Below are 20,753 nucleotides of genomic sequence, written 5' to 3'. Positions count from 1 at the left end.
GTGCCTTAAGCTAAGGGCTTGCCTGTCATACGTCTGTTTAGAGACGGACCAGCTGTTGAGTCTGAGAAGAGCACACATCAGTTCTGTCTCCACTTACACTACATCCTGTCCGAAATTTCTGAGAAACTAACTACAAGATTTAATTTACTTAACATCTATAAAATGAATGTCTTAATTTAAAAAAAATAGGTTTTTAATTTAGTGTATTTTCTGGTTGTTTCCATTTTGGGGTTTTGTTTGTTGAGGCAGGCTCTCACTATGCAGCATAGACTAGACTGAAACTCACATATAGGGCAGACTGTCTTTGAACTTGGCAGTGATCCTCCTCCTTTATCTCTCAAGTCCTGGGATTTTAAGTATGCACTATTATTTCCACTATTATTTAGCTCTGTGTATAAAGCTGTGGTTTTTGCATGTTTTAATTACTTCCAGCGTTTATGTGTGCCACTTCACATTGGCTACCACCATAGTATTACCCAGCACTTCCTGGTAGAAATTGTGGTTTAGTCTGAGGTACAAGAAGAGCAAACAGGCTGCCGTTGAGGGACCGTTGGGGCGGGCGGCGGCAGCGGCGGCGGCGCGCGCTGCGGGCAAAGAGTGTGGAGGCGCGGATGCGCGGCGGAGCTCGAGCTGCTGCAGCTGCTGCCGCCGCCAGAGTAACCTCGATCCCCGAGCTCCGGACACCCGGTGCCTCGCCATGGCTGACCAGCTGACTGAAGAACAGATTGCAGAGTTCAAGGAAGCCTTCTCCCTCTTTGACAAGGATGGAGATGGCACCATTACCACCAAGGAGCTGGGGACTGTGATGAGATCGCTGGGGCAGAACCCTACTGAGGCTGAACTGCAGGACATGATCAATGAGGTGGACGCAGACGGCAATGGGACCATTGACTTCCCAGAGTTCCTGACCATGATGGCTAGAAAGATGAAGGATACAGACAGTGAGGAGGAGATCCGAGAGGCCTTCCGTGTCTTTGACAAGGATGGGAATGGCTATATCAGTGCCGCTGAGCTGCGTCACGTCATGACGAACCTGGGGGAGAAGCTGACGGATGAGGAAGTGGACGAGATGATCCGAGAGGCTGACATTGATGGAGATGGCCAGGTCAATTATGAAGAGTTTGTACAGATGATGACTGCGAAGTGAAGGCCCGGGCAGCTGGCCATGCCCGTTCTCCTGATCTCTTCTCGCGCTCTCCTCTCTTCAACACTCCCCTGCGTACCCGGTTCTAGCAAACACCAATTGATTGACTGAGAATCTGATAAAGCAACAAAAGATTTGTCCCAAGCTGCATGACTGCTCTTTCCCCATCCTCCTGACTGTCCCTCCATGTCCCTCATCGCTTCCTTTGGCCTCCCCCCTTCCATTCCCATTTTCCAGGCCTGATGCATTCATAAGGTGAACCCCATTGCCCTGGGGAGCCTCTGCCCTCCTCCTCCAGCCCGGATGGCTCTCCTCCGTTTTTGGTTTGTTTCCTTCTGTTTGCCCTTCTTTGGGTGCTGGGGTGACCACCAGTCCTGTCCCTGCCCAGTGGGGAGGGGAGCCAGGCTTTTGCCAAGTGGAGGAGCATGTCCTCTGCCACTGTTGCATGCACCCCAGCCCTGTGATTCTATGTGCAAACCCAGCAGCCTGTGGGGCGGGGTGCCAAGAGGGGGTGTTCCAGGACTGAGTGGAGGAACTGTGGCAGTGACAGGATGTGACCCAGGATGGGGGGTAGGGGTGGGAGGGTTGGGAAGGGGCAGGAAGGTCTTGGAAGCTAACATGCTTTCACTACTGGAGGGGGACGGACAGAGCGGACAGCACTCGGGTCTGTTCTGAAACCATCTGGCTGGCTTTCTGAGGTCAAGCTGGGTGGGGGACTGTCATCGGCCATGCTGCCGATCACACTTGCCCTCATCCCTCCAGCGGTCTCAGGCTGTTCTGTAAATACCTGGTGCTAACATCCCATGCCGCTCCCCCCATGGCGCCCCCAGCCACCTGCCCAGTTCAGGGCTGGTCCAAGAATGATGTGGGGGATGGTCGCTGTGTAATGTGCTGGTGATCTTTTTTCTTCTTCCCCTTTATGCCCCCTAAAACTTTGATTTTTGTCCTAACATGCCGGGCCAACTAAAGGAAGGGTGGGGAGAGGGGAGATGAGCCCCACCATGCTCACAAGAACCAACCTGCAATAAACACTTCTGTGGGCCACCGCGCAGAGCACGCAGCGGGCACCTCCTGCCCCTCCGTGGTGACTTGGCATTGCTTTTTGCCCGCCTCTGCCCTCCTCGCCCTGCCTGCTCCACTCCCCGGCGGAGAGCATGATCCGCGCCCTTGCTTCTGACTCTAGCCTCTGGGACATATGTCAGTCAACGTGGGCAGTTCAGTCTGGGTTCGTTTCCTTTCTCTGTTCTCATCCAGCCCCCCAGGGCGATCACATTGCTTTTGCTGGGACCTGCCCAGCTTTGAGACTCCTTTCCACCCCTTGGCACCAGCCTTGAGGGAGGGAGGGACAGGGCATATCGGGAGACCCAGCCAAGAGCTGAGGGTAAGGGCAGGTAGGCGTGAGGCTGTGGACTTTGCGGAATGTTTCGGTTTTTGTTTTTTGTTTTGTTTTTTATTTTTGTTTTTGTTTTTAAACCGGGCAATATTGTGTTCAGTTCAAGCTGTGAAGAAAAATATATATCAATGTTTTCCAATAAAATACAGTGACTACCAAAAAAAAAAAAAAAAAAAAAAAAAGAAGAGCAAACATACTCAGCCTGCTCTTTGGTGAGTGTAAAGTATGTTGGACATTTCCAGGACATTAAAGACATAAGTAAGATTCATTGTTTCTAATATTGCTTCTTTGAAAACTGACTGATAATTAGGGGCCTGTTCACTCTGTGACAAGAAAGAAGGGGTTGGCGCCTGGAGAGGTCCAGTGTGTCCCCTTTTCACCTTCAGACTTAGCTCTATGAGTTGAGCCCACAGGGTCCCTTCACCTTACAGATCTATCTGTGGGTCATTCTGTTCAATTTAATAAGAATTATTATTTTATAATTTAATAAGAATAATTATTGAACACTCAGAATATACAAGCAACCATGTCAAATGTTTGCTGGATATTATCTCTTTTCAATCCTAACTTAATAAGCTGCATATAATTCTTTAAAAACAAACTGAGATACAGATTTAAGAGCCATTCTTAAGAATTGAAACTTAAAAGTCTTTCATTCCATAACAGCCAGCACTATGTGACATAAAAAGGTATAAAAATGCATATGACACAGGCCATGCCCTCAAAAAGCTCATGATTGAATGGAAGCAAGAGACGTTATTAGCTCATTCAAATGAAACAGTTGCCGTGACAGAAACAGGAGCACAGAAGTTATGTAAGGCCGATGTGGGTATCATTCTTAAGTTTAGAAGTTTCAAAAATGTGCTCTAGAGGGAAGAATGTTCATATTGAAACTTGACACACTGTCCACATGAACCTACGCTCTGGGAGTGAATTATTAGAATGTCCTAGCTGAGAGTAGATAGATATTCGTGAGTCTGACTCTGCCCTCCCTTTTACACACAGATATTTTAAAGCTCTGAGCTTTTAGCTGATAACACATTAATTAATAGCTAAATTCACAAGCACCTTTTTAAAAGTACATATAGACCTAAATGTTATTAATGTGATCAATTAGATACCTCATTTCTTGAAAACTTCCATCAGTTTCATGGTTTAGTTTTATTATAATGATCATTTTTAGGTTATAAAGCAGCAGGTACTGGATTAATAGGTGGTGTACGTTCGTAAGCGATGAGAGAATTTGTGGTAAACAAAGGTTGACAGACTTTTTCTCTACAGGAGCTGATAGTGATTATAGTCAGGCTTCACCAACACATGATTTCTGCCACACGAGCTTAACTCTCTCCTAGCTGCTCCAAAGAAGCCAGAGATGTTAAGCAGATGAATGAGAACTATATCATATATTTTTATAAAAATAAAGGGGGTGGGTTAGACATGGCTGTGATCTGTGGTATTATGAAACAATAAATAGTTTACAAAAATCACACTTTTTCATAAAATAAGTATATTTGCCTATTATAGAATATATGATTTTTAAATTCCATTTTTAACTACTCACAGGTAACATACCTGGGAAAGGAGCTTTTGAAGTATGTTTCTGAAGAAGAGCCTGTTCCTCCAGAGCCATGTAACACACCTCAGCAGCAACAGCCTTGCCTTCCAGGTACATGTAGCACAATACCTATTTTGTAGTCGTGACATGTGAGTATCCAGACTTACAGGAAAAGTCCTACTTCTTTCTCCCCAATTTTAACATAAAAATCAAATGGTACTTAGTATATTCACAGTGCGAGCAACCACTGCCTCTGTGTAGTTTCAGAACACTGTTGTGGTCTCCAAAGACTCCTCTTCCAAGTCAGCAGTTACTCCCCATCCTCTACATCCCACATCCCTAGGAGCTGCTTTCTATGAATGGATGTGTTATTCTAAATGTTTTATAAAGTGGAATAATGCACCATGGCGTGACATCTTCTCAAGTCATTTTTATAACACACATCACACCCACAGCTATTTCTAGGAAAGTCCAGCAAACCTTTCTCCTCCTACTTTCTAACCTGGAAATCAAAAAAGAGCTAGCTGTATATTTTTGTTTATATCATGATGGCCATCTGCTTCTCATTTGTTCCCCTATTTCTTATAATATAAACAATTTCTTACTATTAATTTCTTTCCAAAAATCCTGATTTTCTTTACTTCAGATACTTTCAGAAATGTGTATGCTAATTTGAAAGCTGTAGATGTACCAGCAGGGCATCCAACTTTTCTCTAATTGATATAAGCCTGTAAAATCACAGACAGGCCCTTAAGAGATGCAATAGGCTGTTGTTGGAGTTGCATTTTAATTTTCTTGTTTATTGATTTTATTGAGCTATACATTTGCTTCCCTCCTTTCTTCTCCCCTCCCCTCCCCTCCAACCCTCTCCCATGGTTAGGATTTTTGTGTCCCTATTTTATACCTGACAGTATAAGTTAAAAAATATAAAATGCTTTAACCCAACTGCAAGAGAAACATTCAAGAGAGAATATTTCTCTTTTCTTACACATTAAGTTAGGGAAATAAAGACTTGTCTTTGACATGGTAGAGACCAGACCAACCCATGTGGGGACTTCATGAGCCCACCCCAGATCATAAGCACAATCTGTTCTCTTATGTTTCCAGTGACCATTCTTCAAAGAGTGTTTTTAGGAGAAATGAGGAAAAGGGGAGTTAGAAAGAGCATTTTACACCTCTTACAGCTAGGACAGCTGTTGGTGGTTGTTTTGCTCTTCTTACCCTTTTGGGTTTTTTTGGGGGGGGCAGCAACCAGCCCCCAAGTAAATCACACGTGGAGTCTTATTCTTTCTTATAAATGCCCAGCCTAAGCTTGGCTTATTCCAGACCAGCTTTTCTTAACTTAAATCCCCCATCTGTCTTTGCCTCGGGGCGCGCACCTCTCCCTTCTGTGCGTCCCGCTCTCTCACTCTCACTCTGTGGCCAGCTGGGCGGCTGCCCCTTCTTTCCTTGCTGCTTGATGACTCTTTCTTCTCCTATGTCTGTTCTCTCTGCCTGCCAGCCCCGCCTATCATTTCTTCCTGCCTCGCTGTTGGCCCTTCAGCTCTTTATTAGACCATCAGGTATTTTAGGCAGGCAAAGAATCACAGCTTCACAGAGTTAAACAATGCAACATAAAAGAATGCAACACATCTTTGCATCATTAAACAGATATTCCACAGCATAAACAAATGTATGACATCTTAAAAGAATATTCCACGACAGATGGTCATGTATTTAGGTTTGACCAAAGCAATATCTAAGCCACAAAAACTATTATAGAAGTGTATTGCTTCAATGACTCAGTATAAAAGCCAAGTAAACTGCTGTTTAAGAAAATAAAACCTGGAAGAAGGGAAGCTGAGACTGTTTTCACCTCTTTTATAAGTAGTGTATATAGACCTTAAAACACTGCAAATAGAGAATCAAACCTTATGCCTGTCATTCTCATTATCAGTCATTGCTGACTGCTTAGCTTTATCCTTCTGAGAGATTGAAGAGGCCTTTGAGTTCACAAAGATTTTTATAGGCTCTTATTTCATCTACTCCCCAATGTTTACCACACCTTAGCTTCCAATAAATATCCATTAATTAATATTCATTGAATGTATGAATAGATGAATGTACGCATGAATATAATCCAAAGAACTCTTCGAGTTGGATGATCTTAATAAGTAGGCGTGTCAAGATCTCAAAGACTATAATAGAATTTGAAGGAATTCAACAAATGGTAAATGGAATTTTAGTTACTATTACCTCTTTTAAAACATTTATTTATTCTCCCTCCCTCCCTTCCTCCCTCCCTCCCTCTCTCTCTCTCTCTCTCTCTCTCTCTCTCTCTCTCTCTCTCTCTCTCTCTCTCTCTCTCTCTCTCTCTCTGTGTGTGTGTGTGTGTGTACATTTGTGCACATAACATGCATGCCATGGTGTGCATGTGGAGATCAGTGGACAACTAGCAGCAGTCAGTTCACTTCATCAACCATGTGGTTCAGCATAGTTAGTATCTTCTCTTTCATCTAGAATTTCTGCTTCTAATTGTGGGGTGGTAGAGGTAATGGTCCTTCCTATCTTTTCAGTCAGAAATTAGAGAGCACACACATTCACTGTTGTATTCCCTCTCTTCCTCTTCATTCATCGTTTCTTAAATTTAAAACAGTCAGATGACATTTATAACATTTTACAGAACACAGAGCATCTTCCTTAATGTATGTATGCATGCATGTGTGCATATATGTATGTATCATTTGACTTGTATCAAGAGAATCTTTTTTTTGGTTTTTTGAGACAGGGTTTCCCTGTAGTTTCTAGAGCCTGTCCTGGAACTAGCTCTTGTAGACCAGGCTGGCCTCGAACTCAGAGATCCGCCTGCCTCTGCCTCCCGAGTGCTGGGATTAAAGGCGTGCGCCACCACCGCCCGGTGTATCAAGAGAATCTTAAATCATGGAAATAATAAGATTCTAAGGTTTTAATCTGGCCATCTTAAGACTTTCTTGAAACCAGATGGAATATGGTGCAAACTTATAATTCTAGCACACAGGAGGCCAAGGCAGAAGGATTGCAAACTCGAAACCAGACTGTGCTATGGAGTGAGATCCTGTCTCAAAAAGTGCAGGCCCAGCCGGGCGGTGGTGGCGCACGCCTTTAATCCCAGCACTCGGGAGGCAGAGGCAGGCGGATCTCTGTGAGTTTGAGGCCAGCCTGGTCTACAAGAGCTAGTTCCAGGACAGGCTCTAAAAAAGCTGCAGAGAAACCCTGTCTCGAAAAACCAAAAAAAAAAAAAGTGCAGGCCCATTTTATATATTTGTGTTTCCTGTCAGTATAGTACTGAGATATTAAAAATACATCAACATTAAGCTAATCATATATAGGAAAGAGAAAGAACATTGAGATGTTTTAGAAGCCATGACTTTAACATACTAATTACATATTATAGAGTCCTGATGTCTTGTTTGTCTCTTAGAAACAATGTGCTTCTCCAGGAAAAAATCATAACATGCTTTTCCAGATTATAACAAAATGATCTACTGGTAAGGTTATCAAAAACGACTCGAGAAGACAGAGTCATGCCAGTGCTGCTGGTTTTCTTTCTTTCTCTGTAAGTGTCTGTGAGAGAGCTGATACAGTCGTGGGGGGGGGGGGGGTCCTGCTTTGTGTGGTTTAGAACCAAAGCCTCAAGGAAGATTGGTACCTAGCAGCCGTATCAAGGTAGTTTATTCCGGCTCTTATTTACAACTCTGAATTATTTTTCATTGTTTTAATCATAGTTTCTCACTCAGACATCATGATTAACACTACTTGAACCTAACTCATAAGTTGGAGAGAAAAAGAGAGAGAGAACAAGCATGAAGGTTTGCCTTGTCTGCAGGCCTCTTCTTTGTAGTAATTCTGGGTTTCTTTTTTCTATTTGATCAAATGGACAAAAACCTAAACACTTTACATTTCAAATCAATTACTCTAATCTATCTCTCTCTCTCTTTCTCTCTCTATCTCTCTCTCTCTGTGTGTGTGTGTGTGTGTGTGTGTGTGTGAGAGAGAGAGAGAGAGAGAGAGAGAGAGAGAGAGAATGGCTTATGTTGTTTCAAACTCACAAACACCTCAGTCTCATAAGCTTGGGCAAACCATCATAGTAGCAGGAGCATGTAGAGAAGGACCTGCTTTGTCTCATGATGGACAGGAGACAGGGGATTCAAAAAGATGCCAGAGAAAGATAGAACCCTATTCCAGGATACACCCCCTCCTTGGCCTGCTTCCTCTATCTGGGCCTCATTTCCTATTCTTCTATCATCTCCCAGAAACACCATCGTACTATGGACACATCAAGGTATTAAGTCTTTCCTTAGTTCGGAATCCTGGTGATTGAATTCTCTCTAGAAACTATAACCAACACACTTTGGATAACTCTTCATCCTGTCAAGGTCATGGTGAACACCAAGCATCCTGCGACCTGTTGAAATAATTGTTGATCCTTTGTCATGGGAAGAATTTGGTTTGTCTCTGGTTCCTGGCACAGAACTCCTTCCTTAAGCCTTTGGAATTTCCCAAATGAAAAGGATGATGCTGATGTCTTTTTCTGAGATGGATCGTGACTGGCTCCTGGATAGCATCAAGAGAGGAGCTGATCTTCAGAGAGACCAAGCTTTGATTGGAGACTTAGATCCTTCAACTCTGTCTTCAGGCTTTATGAAAGAGAAGAGCTAATATTGAGTTAACCACTAGTGGCCAGTGATTTAACCAGTTACTCTAGGCTTGTGAAAAAGTAGGTATGCGAAAGCAGGAACATGGGGTAACCCCTTTTACTTCATGGCTAGCATGGCCAAGAAGCAAAAAAGAGAGGAGGTATGGTCCTGCAGTATCCAGGGGCATGTCTTCAGCATCCTAAGAACCTTACTTAATGTAGGCCCCACTTTTCAGAGGTTTCACCACCACCTCTCAACACTATTACGCAGAGTCAGACTGTCAACATAAAGGCCTGTGGAAGACGTTCAAGAGTCAAACTGCAAGAGCCATCGAGTTGTTGTGAGACAGTTGGTCAGTTGATAGGAGGGAAAAATAACAAAAGTCAAAATGTCAAAAATGCTGGGAGTAAATAGAGCTCTTAGAATGAAATACATCTACAGGTCTAATATGGTGTTTTCCATTTCGAACCAGACTAAGTCAAGTTTCGTTCCAAAATCCTAATGAAATGTAGTGCTTAGCTCATAAGGCCAAGTCCTAGAAGTCTGAGTTAAACTTCACCACATGCAAATATGAACTTGGGGCCTGGTATACAGCTAATAAATATAAGAATTAGAGAGGTAAAATAGGTTAAATGAAAAGAACTGATAGATTAGTGAGATTTCAGAAGTAAGCTGAGTTGGAAAAACAAATCTGATGATTTTTATTTTTGTTCTATTAAGTGAAAAAAATTAAAACGTGGGGGAAAAGCCAAAAAATAAAAATTACTTTCAACCTAACCAAATTAACGTATTTGCTGAAGTACTAATTCTGGTAACTAGCTAACATGAAAGTTGCCTTAATATTATTTTGCCTAGTTAGTGAACCTAGCAATTCAGTTTGAATATAGTTGTAGAATAGATAGCATCTGGTACTGTTACCTGAGGAAGATTTATTTCTCCCCACCCCATTCATGGACGTAACAGGCCCTGGCCTACACAGTCCGTGTTGGAAAGGGAGCATAACAAGATTATTAAGCATTCACTTCCATGTGCTACTGTTTGTTTATAGACCTCAGATGCCAAGAATCCTGTTAAGAATTACACCTCAGTAAAAATGCAAATTAAAGGATAAGGTGTTTCTACCTATCAACCAAATGATTGCCTTAATTAAGCTATCAGTGCAAATGTTGTGGTCATCACTACAAAAATATTCAACATCTGACTCAAGAAGGGATTGAATCACTTCTCAGGGTCCTAACTTCCTCTCTTATTCACAAAAATTCTTTCAGAGACAGAATTTCTTCTTTAACCCTTCACTAACCCTTCTTGATAATTTGTCCCTCGCACAGACATAAGATAAGAAAGGAAGATCTTTCTTTTTCTTTAATAATGTATTTATAATATTCAGTATGCTATTGTTAAATTTGAGTCGAAGCAGCCCTCTGTCCCCAATCCAGTCCTCCTTGTCTTCATGCTTCAGAACTAAGAAGTATCTGGGCTCATTTAGTAGAACTAGACCTCTGAACATGATTATGTATAATCTTCTCTAGTCAAAAACGACAATTATGGGGACAAAATATAGCAGATATCGTTGGACCCCATGAATGTCTGTGGAACGGCAGGGGTATTCCTCATATCAGTATTTTACATGTCAGTTCATAGTGCTAGCAATCACAGCAGCTTAGTTTTTCTAAGATCTTTTCCTGTGACAGCATTTCCTAATGGACCCAGGACAAGAGCTCTTTTAAGACATTGAATTTAAGCGTTTACCGTGTGATATCTGAGTCCTTCCTTTCTTCATCCCCTCGGATGAACGTCAGGGCTAAAGTGAAAATAAAACTGGTGTGGGATGATGTTCTTTTCCAAAGCAGAGCTTTTTATATGTGTCCTTCTCGTGATCCCCAAGTCTGTTCCTTCTCCTTCATGGCACAAAACTTTAGTGGGGGCAGTGGGAGTTGAAGTATAGACTGGATTGGGGAGAAAGGTTTTGTTAAAGTTCATGTTGAAAAATTATTGAGTATTATGAGTTAGTTATTAAATTAAGAAAAGAAAAATTTGCTAACTACTGTGTATTCTTTTATTTTTTGTCTTAACATGTTTGCACAAATATTTAAATATCAAAGGTGCTAGACAAATACACAATATTATTAGAGCACAGAAACAAATTCAGAAGTTAAGATATATCCTGGCTTCTTATTGGTTGCCTAAGGAGGAAAGGGAACAGAGTAGAAAAAAGCTTGTACCTATAGGGCACACCTGAGACATGTGCAAGATAAAAGCTGAACACTCACCAGGCTGGCTCTGAGACAAGTGATTTTCACTGTTCTTCCTGTCCTCTGTTAAGATCTCTGAAGCTCTTTTCCATGTCACCTCCTAGTCAGCCATGTCAATATGAAACTAAGTGTCTCCTTCCTCCCAGGCACTGGGTGTCAAAAGCTCATTGAAGTGGGCGATGAGTACAAACTGGGTGCCGTCTATGAGGAGCGCATGGCCACAGAAGTTGCTGTTGGTGCTCTGGGTGAAGAGTGGAAGGATGGCGTTGTCTAAATCAGTGGTGAGAACAACAGACAAGATTTTCTCATGAAGCAAGGCATCATTACCCATGGCAGAGTGGGCCTGCTGTTGGGTAAAGGGCATTGTCATAGACCATTTAGAACTATAGAGAGAAAACACCAGTCTGTTCATGGATGCATTGTGGATGCCAATCCGAACATTAGAGAGAAAACACCAGTCTGTTCATGGATGCATTGTGGATGCCAATCTGAACATTTTCACTTAGTTATTGTAAAAAGTAGAGAGATGGATATTCCTGGACTGACAGGTACTACTGTGCTTCCTAGGGCCCAAAAGAGCTAGCAGAATCTAAAAGCATTTCAATCTCTAAAGAGAATGATGCCCGCCAATGTGTTGTAAGAAAGTCCTTCACAAAGAATGTAAGAAGCCTAGGACCAAAGCCCCCAAGATTCGGTGTCCTGTTACTCCATTGTTCTGGAGCTTGAAGAAGTAACACACGTAAGAAAAATATGGAGGTGGCTACAAAATATTCTCAACTTTTGGCTAAGAGAATGAAGGAAGCCAAAGAGACACACTAGGAGCATATCGCCAAGAGACATGGGCTGTCCTCTCTGAAAACTTCTACTTATGAGTCTAGTCAAAAGGAAGTCTTTAAGAGTAACAAATAAATGATGATGAGATCTTGAATAGAAAGATCTTAGTCCTGTAGCAGCCTGCCTATAGGAGCCCCTCTTCCCACCCTACGCCCATTGCATGGGGACTCTGTTCTGGGTGGGAATGCAGGGCTCCCGAGCCTTTCATTCCTGTCTCTCCAGACTTACTCTTTGTCCTACTGCAGAAGCCTCTTCTTCCTCCCTACCTCCATTCCCTGGGGACTCTGATGCAGACCAAGCTTGGCACTTTCCCACATAACCCTTCTAGTCTCCTCTTTTTAACCCATCTCCATTCTGTTGTGTTAGGTACCAATCCTCAGAAACATTCTACCAGGGACTCCAAGCCACACTGTGATGGGATTCAGGTGGTTTTCAGTATTCTTCCTGTCATCTATTACACCCTATCCAGACTTACTTTTTGTCCTGTAGCAGCTGCTTGCAGGAGCCCCTCCTCTTACCCCACCAGCATTCCCTGGGCACTACAACCTCTTGACGCAGACTCCAGTATCCACAGCTCTTTTCAGGAGCCCCTCTCAGCCTTTCTTCCTAGATAATCTCCATGTGTTTCTGCCACCCACGGACCTGACCAGCACAAGCATTCCCTACCAAGGACCAAAGGTTACCATGCTTGTCCAGAATCCAAAGAGGGCAGCAACAGCAATCAAAGAACACCCACCCCACAAAGGCAAAACTAGATATCAATACCAAAACACCTTAAACATAATCCTGGATACCTAGATTCCGGCGCAAAAGCACTGTCAGGAACAGCCGGGACAGTATGAGTCTTCCAGAAGCATGTCGCCCTATTGCAATGAGCCCAGGTAAAATGTAAGATAGCTGAAGCACAACGCAAGGACTTCGAAATAACAATTAAAGTATGTTGAAAGACCTCAAGGAGGACATGAATAAATCCCTTAATGAAGTCTGGGGGGAAAAGGGAACAGGAAACAATTGAATGAAATAATAGAAACAATTCAAGATATGAAAATAGAATTAAGAAAATAAATAGAACTACTAAAGAAAACAGAAATTGAAATCAAACTAGAAATGAAAGAGTTAGGATGTTAAACAAAAGGTGTAGAGGTAAGCCTCACTAACAGACTACAAGATGTGGCTGAGAGAATCTCAGCTGTTGAATATGGAGTAGAAGAAACAGATAACTCAGTCAAAGAAAGTGTGAGGTCTAAAAAATCCATATACAAAACATGCTGGAAATGTGGGGCACCATGAAAAGACCAGGGAAAGAGGAAGGAAAAAACAGATTAGAGGAACAGAAAATACTTTTAACACAATCATTGAAGAAAATTTCCCCAGTCTAAAAAGGGAGTGCTTCTCAAGGTACAGAACTCTAGATTCCCCTCACTCAACCAAAAATAAACAACAACAAAGAAAAAAAAAACAAATGAATCCAGTGCAGAATTCTACCAGACCTTAAAAGAAGGACGCAATCCTCCTCAAATTATTCCACAAAATGGAAACTTAAAGAACATTTCCTAAATCCTTTTACAAGGCCACTATTACTCTAATATCAAAACCACACAAAGACTCAACAACAAAAAGAAGATTATAGATAAATATCTTTTATGAACACCAATACAAAATTCTCAAGAAAATATTTACATTCAGAACCCAAGAACACATTGAAAAGAATATCCACAATGGTCAAATTGACTTCATCTCAGAGAGTCCAGGGATAGTTCAATATACATATCTAAATATTTATGTTATAAATAGTCTGCCACATAAACAGACTGAAAAAAGAAACAACATGATTGTTGGAAAAAATAGAATACATCGTTATGGGGAAACAAAGGCAACAGAATAGGAATAAAAAGGCGGATGCAAAAGAAGGGTAGAGTAGGGAATATGGGAAGTGACAACTGATACTGAAAACCATGTGAGAGTCCATGTGGAAACCTGCTTATTAGAGAAGCTTCCCGAAATACCTACCTAGATGAAAGGGATAGAAATGGAGTCACCAAAGAATAGGGGATCCATTGTCCCAACAAGACATCTTATGTCACTAAGTAAAACCTCCATGCCAGAAATGGATTATATCCTGAGTCATTAAACATAGGAGCTCCATGGAAACCCCCAAGCATAGTAAGGCTGCTATACTCATAGATCAGAACCTTCTTCAGCCTTCATTAGAGAAGCTTCTTGCCATAAATGAGAGCTAACACAAAGACCCGAAACTAAACGATGTGCAGAACACAGAAAAGTTGATGCGGTCCCTGGCTAGAAACCTCAGCCCTGCTGATAGTATTCATGATCCTGTTCTCTGCACATTGCCAGAGGAGAAAGGTAATTAACAGTATCTCCCAGCTACAATCTCTGCAACCTGCAACAGTGACCTGCTTGCAAGATACACTGGTGCAATAGTATGGGAGCTACCAACAACTTTCTGGTTGGATTTAAGGCCCACTTGATGAGGTGGAACCTAGACCTGACACTGCTAACATGACCATGGACATGAGACTAGGTAGGTCAAGGACGTAGAGGAAACCCAATATATTATTCTGCTAAAGGAATATGGTGATAAAATTACTCCTGGCAACATATCCTATATTCATAGACCAGTGCTTTGCTTGGCCCTCGTCAGAGAACCTTCTTTCAGGAGATAGGAACTGACATAGAGATCCATCACTAAATAATGTGCAGAGAGTGAGAAACTTGGGAGCACTCGGCCTCACAGAGACTGTGGCAGCACCCCACTCACAGGACCCACACAGGTTCAAGCCAGACGGGGTCCCAGCACTGAAAGGGAGAAGTAGACGTGGACTTCCACCAGATGGGGTCCTTCTTACCTTCTTACCGATGGAGTCTCACTGGGTAGTTAACCACTTCAAGGCAGACCCATGCTCAGGAGTAGTTTGCCAATACAAAACGAACTCAATCTTACTTTTGTAGACTTTTTGTCTCATTTTGCTCTGTTTGAACACTGTTTTGTTTGTTTATTTTGATCTTGATTTGTGTTGTTTGCAGGGATTGTGTGTGTTTCTTGGGGCTTTGTCATTTTGTTTTTGTTCTGTTTTTTCTAAAGAGAAAAAGGAACATAAATTTGGGTGGTTAGAGAGGTGAGGAAGACATGGAGGGAACTGGGAGAGAGGAAAACATGACCAAAATATTGTATGAAACTTTTTTCAATAAAAAGGTTTTTTTTTTTTTTAAGCTGAAAACTCAGCAACAAAATCCCAGAAAACAGCAGGTGTTGGGATAGGAACAAGCCCAACCGGAGTCCCAGAAGAAACACTGATTTCTGGAACTGTGTTTCTGACTAACTTTTCAAAAGACTGTCTCAACATAGGCATTCAAAACTAATATACATTTTTTTAGAAAAGAAAAAATATAACTGGCAGTGGGCAGGGGAATTTTTTTGGTTAGTGTGATAGCTCACCAGATTAAAGCACTTGCTGCTAAGATTAACTAGTTGAGTTCAATCTCTGACCACAGAGTAGGAGAGAACTAACTCCCAGAAATGGTCTGCATGCTCTGCCCCCACCACACAAAATATATGCAATTCTGTCAGAGGGAAGTTTGTGTATTGGCAGTTTACAGCAGGTATAATGACAGCACAGTCACCCTGTCTTTCTGCTCTGTCATCTTTAATACTATGTTCTTAGCTCAATTTGAGCCATCACATCTGAACTCTAGACATTAGGAGGCAACCTTAAGGAATTGCACCAAAAGTCTAACCCAGAACTATGGCATACACTTCATCGGCCAGGATTTAATCAAATTCCACACATAGCTGCCAGGAAAGTTTCCCATATCACGTATTAGCCAGCATTCTGTCAGCTGGCAGAAGAAAAGGCCAAAAAGGAAGAAACCAATAGTTTCTGCCAAAAGTGTTCTTAAGGTAGCAAAATACACCTGTCATTTTTAATGTCACTGAAGTGAAATGCATGAAAGAAACAGCTGGAGAGGAGCAAGCTTTCTTTCGACTCACAGTTTCAAAATCTGTGATTGCTTCATTCCATGTGCTTTAGAAAGACACGATGGTTCCGAAATGTCCCCTTCATGGCTGCCCAGGAATCAGAAAGCAGGAGAGGAGGTAGCCAGGGGTAACATGTACTCCAGGACCTTCCTTCAGTGGCCTACTTCATCATCAGGGCTCTACCCACTCAAGTTTCCATGACCTCCCAAATTAGCACTGCCAGATAGCGACCAACTATTCAAAATAAGAGCCTGTGGAGAACATTTCATATCCAAACCACACCACTGTAAATAGAGGATGTAGAAGGAACAGTGGGCTCTCGCACGGCTAGCTTTACACCCGAAATATTTACATGGAAACTGTATTCTTTTAAACACTGCCTGGCCCATTAGTTTCAGCCTCTTATTGGCTAATTCTCACATCTTGCTTTAACCCATATTTAGTCATCTGTGTAGCACCATGAGGTGGTGGCTTACCACGAAAGATCCTAACCTGCATCTGTCTCAAAGAGAAGAGTCATGGCGTCTGGTTCACTTCCCTTCTTCCCAGCATTCTGTTCTGTTTACTCTGCCTACCTAATTTTCTGTCCTATCAAAGGGCCAAGGCAGTTTCTTTATTAACCAATGAAAGTAACACATAGACAGATGACCCTCCTCCATCAGAGAAAATACTAGTTTAGACACAGCAAATTATGTTGGATAATTTAACATATTACAAAAACCTTTACACTGGAAATTGAAGCAATGGGCCTGTCTGAACACTGGATTTTTAAAAAAGGATGTTATAATTAAGAGTTGGGCAAGTTGTAAAGAGCTTGAGTCAATAAACGAGTCTTGGCCTGAGGTAGTAGGGTATTGGGCATCAGCATCAGTATGTGCCCTCTCAGCTGGGGCCTTGCTGCTCTGCCCATTTGCAACCACATACAGGAATCCCCAAGTTTGGTGTGCCAATAGATCCCTGTTTCTCCCATAAGTTCAAGACCAGCCTGAGCAGTATAATGAGATCTCATCTCAAAATAAACAAACAAAATCCCCTTTATTTAGTGTCCATAGAATGAGAGCACGAAAAGAGAATCTGAAACTGTTCTTGTGTATAGAGCTAATGCTGCATCAAGTCTCTTGTTAACAAGAAATGCAACAAGTTTCTCCCTCTTGAAGCACCAGATTTAACTAAGCACTGTACTCATGCCCAGTGAGCAGAGAATACAGTTTTAAAGCAGAATTTTGATCCATATACATATTAAATTCCTGGCATACTCTGGTTTGCTATCTGCATAGTCACTGCCAACAAAAACTTTAGCAGGCACCTTCCTAGGTCTAGAGATTTTAAAGGGCACTAAGTCCGTGTGAAAGATGTTCATACTAGCCATCAGGAATGTATTGATGAAAACAGTAGTTTTATTTTGTATAACCAGAGTGGGATAGCTTTTTAAAATTTATACTATGCAGTGTCAATAAGGATATGGAGAAGAAAATAGGCATCGTCATAGATAACTTATATTACAGATGTAATGAGGACTTTAGGTGGACACTGGCAGACATGTCTGAAATATGAAGTGTGTACACATCCACAGCCTCGTCACTTAGCTTACAAATAGCAGTCCTGCAGAAGTAATTGCACATGACTGGAATAAAGCATAGATTAGAAATAGATGTCACAGATGGGTTGAACACTGAGAACATAACTAATGTAGGTGCAGTGTCTGTCTGTGGAGATAAAGACGTGCAGTGCCTTACTGCTGTGAATTTTACAAGCTTAGAAATATCTCCCATCCCCAACTTTTGTGGGATACCTTGTTTCTGAAAATGGGGTTTGTTGATACATGCCCAAAGTCTCAATTACTTAGGAGCTTGAGCAGGATTCCTAAAGCCCATCTGTTCAGTTGGAGATCTATGAAAACACAGCTTTACAGCCAGCAGGGAAACAATCTGGGTGAGGGAAGAATGAAACTCGGTTCAGCCCAGTTTAGAAAATCAGTGCTGGACCAAGACTTCAAGAGTCTGATGTCAGGTTGTATGTTTTTGCACATTTAAGCACAGCACAATTTTGGGAAGAAGTTTTCAGGTAACAGTTAACTCAGACCAGTGAGTGCAACAGAGCCTAAGACATGTTTACATTGAAGCTCTTTGAAAGGACATACAGCTTTGTAAGATGGGTTCTGTTGACTTTAAAACATTGTTCAAAATAAAGGAGTAGGGAATATGACTGAGGTGCACATAATCCCTGTAGGTGTCAGGCCGGCCTGGCCCTAAGATGACATAGAAGTCACTTGGGTTGTCATAAAGTACAAGTAACATCTCTCCCAAGGATGAGTTTTATGTCTTAGAAGTAGTGCTCAGGATTTATAGGGAAAGGATCTGGGATGAGTAAAACATAAATTCTGGGAGATACAGGCAGAGTGTGGCCCATCGGACAACAAAGGAGCACCAGGTTGTAAACTACATCTGTTCCCGAATTCTAGGAGGACAGGTTAAACATCTCTTTCCTTTTAAGGATGTCTGTGAGAATTATGTATTTATATAAGGAACGTATTTTAAAATGTAAAAAGCATTCAGTTGTAGTAACAAGTTGTGTGCTCAGATGTGTGTAGATGTGGGTGCACATGTGGCAGCCAGAAGTCCGCCTTGGCTACTATTCTTCAGTTGCTATCTACCTTGATTCTTGTTTTATTTTTTCCTTTGTTCATTTTGTTTTGGGTTGTTTGTTTGTTTTTGCAACAAGTTCTCATTGGCCTGGAACTTACCAAGAAAGCTAAGCGGGGTGGCCATTGCAGGGATCCCCTACCATCACTGCACCTTCTCTGCTGAGATACAAAGATGCACCACTGCCCTCTGTGCCTGGTTTGGGGGGTTTTGTTTGTTTTTTTTTCTTTTCTTCCCCTGAGTTCTGGGGAATCAAACTTAGGTCTTTATGACGATAGTCAAGTGAGAACATTACTGACTGAGCTATCTGAAGTCTGTAAGTGACAGTTTCAAACCCCACTCGGACTGACTTAAACCACTAAAAATGGAATTTTATTGATACATGTACATGTCAATAAAAGCCAGGGGAGATCTACAGGCTTTATTGAGGTTTCAGACAGCATCACTAAACAGAATTTTCCTCTTTCAGCTTCTAAATGCAATCTCAGAAACCTGGTACAGTGATAAATACTTGTGATCCTACCATTCAGGAGGTTGATCCAGAGGGGATCAGGGTCATCCTGTTGTGGTGAATTCAGGCTAGCCTGAGATGCATGAAACACCCATATTTAAAAAATAACAGCCTCTCTTTACCCAAGGCTGTCTGCCTGTTGGCTCAAGTCTAGAAGGGGGACTTACCTGTGACTCTTCCCCAAAGACTCGGCAGAGATCTCATTGTATCCCACCTCCCTCTGAAGGGATTGTGCTCCTAGCACTGAGTTAACTCCTGATTTGGTGCAGATTTAAATGAATCAAGAATTTGAGAATAAATACAGCCCAAAGCACATGAGCCAGGTCAGATGAAAAGGAAAGTCACAGACAGGCAAGTTCCAGGGAAATAGAGATGGGCACTGGTCATCAGAAGCACCATTGCCCCTAAAATACCTGACTTTATGAAACATCTGTATCCACAGGATATGGGTAAAATTAATGGACTACTTGGTGTGTCTAGCTAAAACTGCCCTGGTGAAGTTTTAACACACTGACCATCTCTGTGGAGAAAGATTTGATTCAGTAATTGATGAATGACTCAAATAACCAAGCTCGGATACATTGGAGATTGAAGCAACCAGTTTAACATCATTCACCCCTTCAAGAAGCAGAGGAAAAAGAACCCTCTTCCTTATCAAAGAGCTGTAGAAATGGTATCACTGCCTTGAGTCCACGCTCCACATGTATGGTAGATGAAGAACTAGAACATTGGTCATCTGTCTTCTATTCTGAAACAGCCTAATTAATAATTAATCAGTAATCAGTAGTGATCATTATAATGGCAACAGTTACTTTTTGTTTGTCATCTGCCAAGTAACAAGTATACATGCAAAATTTCATTTGGTCTTCACATCTATTTTATCTACAACTTACTGGATTGAGGGCCAGGAAGACTTATTCAGCTACCCTCTAAAGTTTCCACATGCTTTTTTCTGCTATAATTTTAGACTGCAAACAGCTCTCTCCTCCTCCTTACCCCCCTCTCTCCATCCCCACAGTGTGTGCTCCTTTCCTCCCTCCCTCCCTCCCATAGGTTTGTCTCAGGTATAGAAAGTGGAATGATGAATGTCCTGGTCAGAAAACTTATCAACTATGCTCGCGTATGGACTGACTGGATTCTAGAATATGTAATAACTATGTTTAACTCTTACATTATAAAAGGCCGGTTTTAATTTTGATTCCTGTTTTAACAGACACTTCCAGAAAGTCAGTGCAAAGTTTCCCTCATTATCTACAGATAAAAGAAATACTTTCAATCAGCGACCAAGAGCTTCTGCCAAGCCATGTAATGGAGCAGCACTGGAAGTTCTATGTGGAGTGTAAGACGCTACCATTCTGAAGCCTGGGTTCTTGGTAGCCGATGTCGTATTGTTCTTCTGATCGGCAGCCAGCCACCCCATCTTGTGTGGCGGGCACTGGGGATTATTCCTGGAGCTGTGTGTTCACTGCGATAGGAAAGCTGCTAGGCCGGGTTGGTGCTTTCATGCCGGTGAAATAAAGGCATTCCTGAAGAAGACTGTGAGTCTCTTGCTTTAGTTTTATTGACAGAAACTTAAAACTAACCTTGCATTCGGCACTTCTGCCTCTGCGTGAGGAACAGTTCTTGTGAGGGAAGTGAAGATACACGTAAAAGTGGTTCACAGATAATTATCCCCTAAGAGGCCCTGGGTTGTTTTCCCCAGTTACTCTGAACTGTAGCTCAAAAAAAATATAAAATTATGAAGGAAATTTAAGTTTTATATAAGATTAG

At 42.0% G+C, this 20,753-nt stretch overlaps 2 protein-coding genes across 12 annotated transcripts in view; both read left to right on the top strand.

Moving 5' to 3' along the window:
* Ankrd31 (ankyrin repeat domain 31) overlaps window positions 1-20,519 on the top strand; it is a 137,624-nt gene extending 117,105 nt beyond the window's left edge. For 9 of the 11 annotated variants that reach the window (XM_038321865.1, XM_038321872.1, XM_038321871.1 and 6 more), the window contains 2 exons: window positions 4,101-4,203; window positions 20,197-20,519. In XM_038321865.1, the coding sequence (XP_038177793.1) occupies window positions 4,101-4,203; window positions 20,197-20,342 (249 nt within the window). In that variant the 3' untranslated portion in view covers window positions 20,343-20,519. Of the gene's footprint in view, window positions 1-4,100; window positions 6,302-8,363; window positions 9,877-20,196 lie in introns of those variants that run through there. The other 2 variants (XR_005284624.1, XM_038321866.1) reach the window with 2 other exon arrangements.
* LOC119809106 (calmodulin-1) lies at window positions 565-1,288 on the top strand. Its single transcript, XM_038321875.1, has one exon. It carries the CDS (start codon window positions 698-700, stop codon window positions 1,145-1,147), a length of 450 nt encoding a protein of 149 aa, XP_038177803.1. The 5' UTR covers window positions 565-697; the 3' UTR covers window positions 1,148-1,288.
* Window positions 20,520-20,753: the final 234 nt, after the last annotated feature.

Source organism: Arvicola amphibius, chromosome 3 (assembly GCF_903992535.2).
Source record: "Arvicola amphibius chromosome 3, mArvAmp1.2, whole genome shotgun sequence".
Lineage (NCBI taxonomy): Eukaryota > Metazoa > Chordata > Mammalia > Rodentia > Cricetidae > Arvicola > Arvicola amphibius.
Note: the sequence above shows the minus strand (reverse complement) of the source record. Positions and strands in the feature narration are given on the sequence as shown.

Excerpts from the sequence above, each read along its gene's own strand:
- LOC119809106 (XM_038321875.1), top strand. The coding sequence starts at position 698 with ATGGCTGACCAGCTGACTGAAGAACAGATTGCAGAGTTCAAGGAAGCC.